The sequence below is a fragment of the Pocillopora verrucosa genome, chromosome 14 (genome assembly GCF_036669915.1).
Source record: "Pocillopora verrucosa isolate sample1 chromosome 14, ASM3666991v2, whole genome shotgun sequence".
In the NCBI taxonomy this organism is placed as follows: domain Eukaryota; kingdom Metazoa; phylum Cnidaria; class Anthozoa; order Scleractinia; family Pocilloporidae; genus Pocillopora; species Pocillopora verrucosa.
In genome coordinates, this window is record NC_089325.1 from 2,949,347 (window position 1) to 2,960,079 (window position 10,733).

Below are 10,733 nucleotides of genomic sequence, written 5' to 3' on the forward strand. Positions count from 1 at the left end.
AATTTTGCCGCTTGAATTGAAAGTAAAGTTCATTTGAATTGCTTTCGTATGTATTTCTGACGGTTTTAAATCTACCTGCTTGATTTATATCGGTTACGCTTCATGTTGACAAGTCCCTCAAAATGGCGGCCAAACTTGGAGATTGCCGAAAATTAGGTAGGTTCACGGAGTTATAAAGTTCTCGTATAGGTCGGGCCGCAAAGTTTTTTTCTGTAGTTACCTTTTCTATGGCACCTACTTCCTAGCTATGTTAGTTGGATCAGTTAAGAACACCTCACTTTTTCAAAAATTTACCTTGAATTTGATCGGTTTTGGCGTGTGTGATTTAGGCGAACCGATAAGGTGTTGTTCAAGTCTTCCTGTTTCCTTGATTGACACGTGATGGTTACGAAAGTCGCCTCGATGGATAAGTTAGAGTTAATATACATGGCTGTGGTATTTGTTTTTTGCTGAGTTCCGTAGTTTTTTGTAAATTGTCCTCCAAAGTTGTATGAAATTAAAGTCTTGAAAAGTGTCACGACAAGCCTTCGCTCGAGTGAAATTTAATTTCCGTAAAACTCTGAAAAATAAAGAGATCCGATCAAACTGATTGTGGTTTTAGTATAGGTACATGAATGTCTTACAACACACGAGAAACGAGCGAAATCCGTGTCTCAAGCAAAATCGACCGGACCGCTCTTACAGAGACACTCCCTTAAGTGTTACTAACGCTGTTTTGAAAACACTGTGCTTTTCAAATTACCAGTGTCTGGTTAGGTTTAAACGAAATGCGAATTTGCAGTTAGAGTTTGGGTTGGCAGTTAGAGTACACGGGCCTTAAAGCGAGCACTCAGTAGTTTCAGAGTCGGAGTTCTACCGTATCACGAGTCAGGTTCGCACCTTGGTCGGGTTAGGCGTTAAGATAACGGCGTAATTCGTGATTTCATTCGTCTATACACACGAACTTTCATGTTTTTGGATATTACCGGTATATATTATAACCAACCATAATAAAACTACTAACACATCGACAAGATGTCTACCTTTGCGTTCGTACAGTAGTCTCACATTGCCAGTAACGCAATTGTAAGAATGATCAACTGGCTATCTCTGGGTCTATATAATGGGAAATTGCCATAGAGCAAGTAGCGCAATGACTTAACGGCTACCTTTGCGTTAGTATTAAAGGGGAATCTTATCTAACCAGTAAAGTAATGACTTCACGGGGGTGTCACGATAGCTAAGACCTAAGACCTAAGACCTAAGACCCCTCAAAAAATTAAGACCCCTCGATCACTAAGACCTCTCGAAAACTAAGACCCCTCGAAAGACTGGTGCAGGATTCAGGTTTTCGCACTTGAAAAAAAAATACAAAACTAAGACCCCTATTTTAATTCATGGCTCATTACAGCGCAACACTTGACTACAGTTCGAGTCACGACTTTTGAGAAACGTGACACATCGAGAGCATTCTTTGCTGCGCTGACGTAAGAAACTATGAATTACGCGCTCCTAATTCAGGCCACGTCCACTCTAATGTGTGGTGAATTTTATTCATTAAGAAAAGAGAAACAGAAAGCTCACTTTTTCATTCTGAATTAAATATAGTGTAAATTCAGCAGTGAAAAGTTTACTTATCTATATTCTACGTTTAATTTTGCAGCTCAATAGCCTGAATGTATACACCTCAAGTAAAATTCACAATCTCTCCGGGTTGAATAGATCACCTTGGCTTCTTCTTTCTTTTAAAATATTCCGAACCCAAAAGTTTTTCGAGGGGTCTTAGTTTTCGAGGGGTCTTAGGTCTCACAGCATGAAATCGCAAATTTACGCATCTTTAACTCTTGCATAAAGAAACGTAAATATAAAGCCTCTTCTTTAGGGACAAGTTCCACGTTCCGTAAAGATGCGTAATTGCAAAGAAAGCGTAAAGACTGCGTAAAGGATATTAAATGTTCGTAAAGGATAAGGTAAAGTTTCCGCACAGCCCCATACTATTGTAAAACAAATCTGTTTTCCCAACGGAAATGTATTGTTTTTGTCATTGTTTTCTATGTTCAAGAACTGAATGCATAATGTAGGATGGGGCTGTGCGGAAATTTTACCCTCATCCATCTTCAGTAGAATTACCGAGGTATTTTGACCAGTTTCGCTTTTAACACTTTACGCGTCTTTAATATTCTTTACGCATCTTTACTCACTGTTCTTTACGAACCTTTAAGATTCTTTAACATTCTTTACGCACAATCAATCTTTACGCGCCGTTAATTCTCTTTACGAATCTTGATTATCAATATTTTGCCTTCACTACACAACCGAACACACTCAAAGGTTGAGGCATGGGCGCGTTGGTCAGCTAGGCCCAAGATATATTTTAATTGTGACAATGAGTTTACAACAAAGTGGATAAGAGATACATCAAGTAACGTCCTACAGGCGCCAAAGCCGGACACGTAAACCCCAAAAACCTCTTGTTAGGAAAATAGGGACCGTGTACCCCCGACCAACTGCAGTGGCGCCACCTTTGGGGTTTTAAGGTTGATCTATAAACAATGAAGAGAATGAAGAAAACAAATCATATCAGGCTAATTACACAATAAAAATAAACCTTATGGGAAAGTGCTAGTGGCAAGGCTGACCGTAGAATGCCACAAGTTTCTCAACGGTCTCTTCTTACAAACATACTACCCATGAGCCTTCGCGTACTACACTCGCACCCAGTTCTCTGTTCCGTGTCGGCAAAATATTAATTTGTGTCAATACCGATTATCACAAATTACATGGTTCTAGCATTGTTTTAGTCCTCCGGACGTTTGATGAAGAGTCCCTGGGGACGAAAATACATAGAAACGAGGCTGCCGCAGATCGGCAGGAGAGTATAAGAGGTAATTGCCCCCGCAGGGTTTTTGGCCCCAGAGGGCCAAAAACCCGAGGAGGCACCTTAGGACTCCCCGCGTAATATAGAGGAAGACTGGAGAAGAGAAAATGTAGGTATTTTCGGTAGATCGTAACCAGAAAAAATCTCGATTTGATCGCTTGCACGGCCGCAAGGTATCAACGTTTTTCCCGCAAATGGTCATGGGCGGCCAGCAAAAACGCGCGCGAGTACTATTGGGATCGGCGTCTTTGATACAAGCTTTGTCCTTGTCGAGATTTCGAGTTAAGCGTCCCTGAAAAGCGTCGAGAAGCGTTTCCAAGTCCAACGGTAAGTGTGTATAGCATCTTTCTAACAATCTACGTTTCAACGCAGACAAATGCGAATCTATGCGAATCACGCATTTACGCGATAAGTCGGTAACTAATTATTTCTTAGAAAAGCCCCTGAAAGACGTGACTAATTTTAAAGATCTCGGTGTCACACTAACTAGAGATCTTTCATGGGGCCATCACATAAGTATCACTGTCAATAAAGCGAACAAAGTTTTAGGTTCCATTAAACGCTCAGTAGGCACCGCTAACACAAATGTTTTTTCTATGCTGTACATGTCTCTGGTACGGCCAATCTTGGAATATGCGGTACCTGTTTGGTGTCCTTACCTTGTTAAGGACATCCATGCCCTTGAAAATGTACAGCGAAGAGCCTCAAGACTCGCTTTAAATCAACGCAAAGGAGAAATGTCCTATGAAGACCGATGCAAACTGTTAAAATGGCCCACTCTCTCTGACCGTAGAACTTACTTATCTTTAGTCGAATGTTATAAGATAGTTTTTGGTTTTTATCATTTAAATTTTGAAGACTTCTTTGATATTGCCACGATTCGGTCTACGAGAGCAAATCATCAATACAAACTCTATATTAAACCAGCTAGACTTAATTGTTACAAAAATTCTTTTTTTATTAGGATTGTCAAATTATGGAACGAGTTACCGGGTGATATAGTGGAAGCTGACAGCTTTCAGCATTTTAAATCTAAACTTAAATCGTACTTAAATATTTGATTGTAATGATTTTGATTTATATTTTGTCTTTTCTTTTAAGGGAGTTTTTACACAGGGATAACCTCTTAACTTCCTTTTCTAGAAGTATTTTCTTTTTAGTTTTATTTGTATATAATAGTTATCATCTGCTTCTGGAATAAATAAAGTATGTATGTATGTATGTATGTAACAATTAAAGGTAGTTTTGAGTTTAAAAGGTGATCAAAATCCGTCAAAAGAGAAACAGTTGTGTGAAGTCTCGATCGAAGGCGGCGGAGGGTCCACAGCTCAGTCAGCTAACGTGAGAACTTAAAGCAAAGAACTTGCAGCATAATTAAAGTATAACCAGATATCAAATACATGAAAAAGTTGAGCTTCTAACTCGTTTGCTTTGATGTTGGATTATTCTCAGAGTTATAGAGTTTCATTTGTGTTATACAGAAGTTAATACAGAAATAATTTCACCGATGCTCAGAAGACGGTGTAAGTTTAGCATTTTGACCGAAAGACTCGGTTAACTCCGATTTGTCAGCCGCAAATCAAGCTTATTGCACAAAGCCGAAAGACTCGGCAATTTCTGGATTTGTCAGAGGCAAGTCTGCCACCTATAACATTCCAATGTCAAAACTCACCCAAGTCCCTACATTCTGCTTCTTCTTGATCGTGAAGAACAAACAAATCCTAAGTTGAACCACACAGCAAAAAAAAAAACATCCCAAGCACTTCCCAAAACTACATTTTGTACACTTGTAGTATTTTGAGATCCAAAATTATTAAAACCAAAGTACTGAGCGCAATTCCGTAACAACATAACAGAAAAATTACACAACTGTAATCAACAAGCCCAACTCAAAAAAAAAACAATAGAAAATGGTACTGTAGGGCGGGGGCAGCTCTAGTGAGAACTATGACTAGTTTAGTTCGTGTAGTGTGATCGTCCGGATGAGTGTAGTCCTGAAAAGAACTGTTGTTGGTTTAGTGTTAACAACTGAGTTGAAAACGTAAATTAGCCACCGTAAAGAGTTAAAAGGCTGACGTTTCGAGCGTTAGCCCTTCGTTAATCGCTCTGATGAAGGGCTAACGCTCGAAACGTCAGCCTTTTAACTCTTTACGGTGGCTAATTTACGTTTTCAACTCAGTTGTTAACACTTAATTACGTCTTTAATTCGGACGAATCTTCCGACAAGTTCGGTACTGTTTGATAAAGGATCGTGTTCACGAGACTGCAATGAGCCTATCAGAAGGTGAGACATATATTTGTATTCATGACGCGAATAGTAGCGTCCTTTTGGCGTCGTTTGCGATTACTCCTGGCTTTACTTTTAACGTGTGAAGTCATCTGTGGACTATTTTTCTTTCAAAATGTCATGAATTTCCGACCTTTACTCCTGGCCTTACTTTTGGCGTGTGAAGTGATCTGTGGACTCTTTTTCTTTCAAAATGTCAAGGACTTCCGGCCTTTATTCCTGGTTTTGGCGTGTGAAGTGATCTGTGAACTCTTTTTCTTTCAAAATGTCAAGAATTTCCGACCACATCAGCGTGAGCGACAGTTTTACTGTGCTACTGGACGATTCTTTGAAAGAAAGCCAATCATTAAGAGAACAATTGAGGCAGCAAAATGCCTTAAAGTTCGAAGAGCTTTCAAACAAAGTGGACTCTTTGTGCAAACTTGTCGCCGAGAAAAACTCGGGCAGCAAGGAAACGAAATAAAAGAAAGGTAACAAAGGTTCATGTGCCTACAAGCTGTGCGAAACCAATGAGACATTTTGTATATCTATGTAAAAATATTTATATTTATGATATTTGTATTTTTCAGTTCTTATCCTGTGTATATAAACCTCTTGCTACGTTACTGTGAAAATTACAAAATCAAGTTAAAGAGTTATGACAATAAAATAAATTGCAATGTGTAAAACACGAGTTGTTATATATGGATCAGTCCTTGAAAGGCATGTACAGCATCGTTTTACAGAAGCGTAAAATATCGCAAACGTTCGGCATAGGGTAAAATATGGACTGGACTATTTTTTGGACCATTTTTTGGACCATTTTTTGGACTATTTTTTTTGGACCATTTTGAAGGGGGGAAGCACACCATTAGTACTGAGGGAGGGTAGGATGAAGTCTATCAGTACTAAGAGAGGGGTGGGAGGTGGAGTGTTATTACTCAGGGAGGGGTGTGAGACGGACAATTACTACGCAGGGAGGGGTGAGAGGTGGTTGTAATGGTGAACACTACTGGTTAATGGAGCTTTAACTCGATCACACAAACAATTTTGATTGGTTTTTCGTCTGAGTTTTTGTATGTTAAAATTTTAGCGCTTGGCCGCTGCGTTTCTTCATTTTTTTGTCATGCGAAAGCGAAACTGCCACGAAACACTGGACTTCTACGTTTTGCCGACGGAAATTATCAGTAAGCAACAGTAGCCACCATAGTTCCACTTCGCAGGCTTCATAGGTTTTAACGCAAGAACTGATCGACAGCCGATTGGGCAAATTGGAAAACAAACCTAGGGGAGTCGCGAGGAATACCTGGTCGCGATTTCCGGTGTCGGTGATTATCTCCTTTGTTTGCGAAACAGATGAAATCGAAATTTGCGCTTTCCCATTTTGAGAGAACAGCAGTGTTTTTGGTCGATTCGAGAACATGGATTCCTCTTCGAAATCGTTCGCTGATGATTTTATATAAACTTTAAAATTGCGATAGCGCTTGTGAATTCTAAATGCTGCTAAGTTAAGACCGGAAATTCCGTGATCTCGTTTGATAAGATCTATGACAAAAGGAAGATAGTTAAGGTAGTAATTACATACTGTATACACAAAGGGAAATTTGAAGCAACTGATGGTGCACAAGTTGACTCAAAAGGCGCACGCATAACTCAACAGTGGAGGATCGTAAACGCGATATTTTCAATACAAATTAAAGTCCAGTGTTTACGTGGCAGTTTTGCTTTCGCATGACAAAAAAAAATGAAGAAACGCCGCGGCCCGGCGCTAAAATTTTGACATACAAAAACTCAGTCGAAAAACCAATTAAAATTGTTTGTACGATCGATTTAAAGCTCCATTAGCTAGCAGTGTTTCCTATTACAACCACCTCCCACCCCTCTCTGCGTAGTAATAGTCCGTCTCACACCCCTCCCTAAGTAATAACACTCCACCTCCCACCCCTCTCTTGGTACTGATAGACTTCATCCTACCCCTCCCTCAGTACTAATGGTGTGCTCCCCCTTCAAAATGGTCCAAAAAATAGTCCAGTCCATATTTTACCCTATGCCCATTTACGATAGTTTAATAACGCGTAAAGATCGCCTTTCTGATCGCTTTACAGTCGCCGTAAAATATCGTAAATATTCTCTATGCGACTTTTTTCAAGGCACGTAAAGATAACGTTTTTAGTCTCTCTCCGTGATCTTTACGTACTATCGTTTTCAATGCGTAAAGACATTCTTTACGAGAGTATAAAGAAGTTCGTAAAGACGCGTAAAGAGGATCTTAAAGCTTTCTTCACGGCATCTTAACGGATTCGTAAATTTATCAGTTCATGCTGTGTCTTAGGTCTTAGCTTTCGTGACCCCCGACTTAACGGCAACATTTACGTACGCATAATAGGAGATTCTAAGATAGCCAATAACGCAACGACTTAACGGCTACTTTTGAACCAATAAATATCATTTTCATCAAACAGGTTATGTTAACGTTCGTCTCTACGTTGGCCTGGAGGCAGTCATCTCGGTTCTGTCATATCAGGCCGATCAAACATGCCACTTCTAATGTCTTGTCTACAAAAACAAGTTCAGTAACAGGCAGAATTTTTGAGCGAATTCCTAAAGAGGAGCTGGCACCGACAACCAGACCACGGGTGCGAAACAGGGAGTTTCTCCCAGGCTCGACGGGTGACGGATTCCCAGAGTACTTGGCAGAGCCAAGTGACTCTTTCCCGCACGGAGTGCGCGTCAAAACTAGAGATCAGTCCTCACTCTCAGAAATGGGTGCAAATTGCATGGAGTACATAAAGAAGAACCTTACCGATAGGCAGGCGATATTGTTCCGCGGAATTCCAGCTGATACAGCAGAGGACTTCTTGGCCTTAACCCAAGGAATGCGAGGCAAGCCTCTGAGCTACGAGGGTGGTGCTGTACCCAGACCCAAGGAATTGAAAAATTCTGACATCTACTTTTCCAGTGCTGAACCTGGAGCGTACACCATCGAGTTACACAATGAAATGCCATATCTCAAGACTTTCCCCAGGAAGGTATTTTTAGACTAAAACACAGACTAATAATGCTGAGACACCAGGGTATTTTGAGGGCGCTCCTCACCACCCCACTCAGTCACCAGGTTTATGATGCGCTATCACTAATTCAGTAGTTCTTTCGCTCATCCATACATTCCTTCATTCGTGGATAAGTTAACTCGTACTTTGGTTTATTTGCTCCCTTAATCAGTTCGTTCTCCCATCTGTTCAATCGTTTACCCATTTATTCGATTATTCGTTGTCTTGTTCACTTATTTACATGTTCTCTTGTTCATCCGTTCATTTGCTAATCCTCTCATTTACCCTTTCGATTATTGCTTCATTAGTCAATTGGTTCTTTGCTTCATTGCTTCACAGGTTCATTTGGTTTGTTCGCTAATACGATTATTTTTTTTTATCCACTCGTCGATTCTTCCATTCCTTTATCCGTCCATTAACTTTTCTCATGCATTAATTGGTCTTCTTTAGATTTTCTTTTTCTGCCTAAAAGAGCCTGGCGAGAGTTGTGGTGGCGAGACTCCTTTGGCTAAATGCAGCGACATTGTATCCAAACTTGATCCCGAAGTCGTAAAAAAGTTCGAGGCAAAAGGAGTCATGTATGTACGACATCTGCCGGATAAATCACGGTCAGACTACATGCCCTGGCAGCATCAGTTTTACACTGAAGACAGAAAGGTAATACAACTTGGTTCACATCAGGAATCCAGTGTCAGAATTGATTGTCCTTTAAAGACAAAAAAAAATTTTGGAGATTTCAAAAGAAAATGACGATTTTCAGTCTCGAAGCCGGTTATTGAATTTACATTGATGACCTTATTTACTCTTTTAGGCAGCAGAAATAAGAGCACAGCAGCGAGGTAACACTGTAAGATGGGACGATAACGGTGATATGTACCTGACTTACACCGCGCCGGCCTTTCTTTCTCATCCAGTAACAGGAGAAAAAATCTGGTTCAACCAAGTAACAAGTTCCCACTGTACTTACTCGAAAGCACTGCCACAGTACAAAGATTCTCATCTCCCGGATGAGAAATATCCCCATAACACCTATTATGGAGACGGAAGTGACATCGAACCGGAAGTGTTGCAACACCTCAGAGCAGTTTCATGGTCATGCGCAGTTGGGTTCCGATGGAAGAAGGGTGATTTAATAGCGCTTGATAATCTGAACGTTCAGCATGGACGAATGGCCTTCACGGGAGAGAGAAAATTACTGGTGCATATGACGGCAGATTAAACCTGAACCTGAATTTGTATTCTAAAGCTAAGAAAAGTAATTTTCGCATATTATTATGTAACATTTTTGTTATGATGTACTCAGCTTATCTTGACGTCCTAGAATCTAGAGGGAAAGTTTGATAGCCACGAAATTTTTTTCCCTCTGAAATTTTTCGCAGAAAACAGCTTTATTTTGCTTTGCTAGATGAGCACAATAATTATAAAGATCCGCCCAGGGTAAACTTTGCAACCACATTGTGTCTTTTTGACTTGCAAATGTTTCTTAGCTGTCAAACTCAAGTGTTCTGAAACAGGTTATATATTAATGAGGCGCCCAGCCGTCTGAAGACACGTACAGTGGTCTGCTTTTCTGCTTTTATTTTAAACAGAGTAGTTACATCAAGGTACTACTAGAAATTCCAGTTTTCCTTAAAACTTTCTCACCTTCAGAAGTCATTTATAGGTAATATCACTACACAAAAAGTAATAAGGATAGAGTAAATTGCCAGCTAGTGTGTTTTGGTTGATAAAACACAGAATTCTTTCTATGTTTAATCATTTTTTTTTTTGCTACTATTTTTCGCTCTGTGTCAAAGATTGTTTTAACTTTGATCACGAAAATGTTAAATAATGGATCTTAATCATTCGATTTGCATTTGTGGACAAAAAGTTTTGCCATGAATATCATTTGATTAATATAACATTTGCATCGGATGTAACTAAAAGCAAAAATGAGGAATGGAAAATGGTGAATGCGAAAATAAAATGGGAAATTGAAAGTGGGAAATTACTTTTTTGGAGATTTAATGTTTGAAATGCAGAATAGATATTTATCGATGTTGATAATCGATATCGAAGCTTTCTTTCAAAAACGTTCAGGCAAAATTTAAGGGACGGAATAATTAATGATAACGAAAGAAATGATACGAGACAGCTAAAGAATGTTTTAAAACCAAATTTCATTTGTTTCAGCAACAAGTTATGTGTCAAATTTAATCTGTTGAGAAGAATGAAAGAGCCATCTTAATGTTTATCTGACAAGTAATAAATTGGAACTTTCGAAGAGGTTAGCCATTGAGGGCTTGAATTTTTCAGATTCCAAATACAAGTAACATCAAGCGACATAAGGAACCCACAGTTGAATATCCATTTTAAAATAGTGATCGTTTTATTTTTCGGAAGTAATAGATGTATGCTTCACAGAGAAATTCCGATAAGCAAAAGCACTTGCCTCACTTTCCAAATTAGCGGCTGCAGCAAAACTGAAACCATCTCAAAGAACAATTTTGCTTTCACGACTATAGGACGCGCCAAGTAGACAATGAATCTTACAGGTTTCAAACAGTAATTTGCATGAATA

The 10,733-nt window shown here is 39.4% G+C and overlaps 1 protein-coding gene across 5 annotated transcripts in view; it reads left to right on the forward strand.

Annotated features, from left to right (window-relative positions):
* The window catches only part of LOC131784405 (dapdiamide synthesis protein DdaC-like), a 17,231-nt gene extending 6,918 nt beyond the window's left edge, over positions 1-10,313 (forward strand). For 2 of the 5 annotated variants that reach the window (XM_059101220.2, XM_066161324.1), the window contains 3 exons: positions 7,586-8,152; positions 8,624-8,830; positions 8,985-10,313. In XM_059101220.2, coding sequence (XP_058957203.2) covers positions 7,589-8,152; positions 8,624-8,830; positions 8,985-9,392 — 1,179 coding nt within the window. In that variant the 5' untranslated portion in view covers positions 7,586-7,588 and the 3' untranslated portion in view covers positions 9,393-10,313. The other 3 variants (XM_059101221.2, XM_066161325.1, XM_059101219.2) reach the window with 3 other exon arrangements.
* Positions 10,314-10,733: the final 420 nt, after the last annotated feature.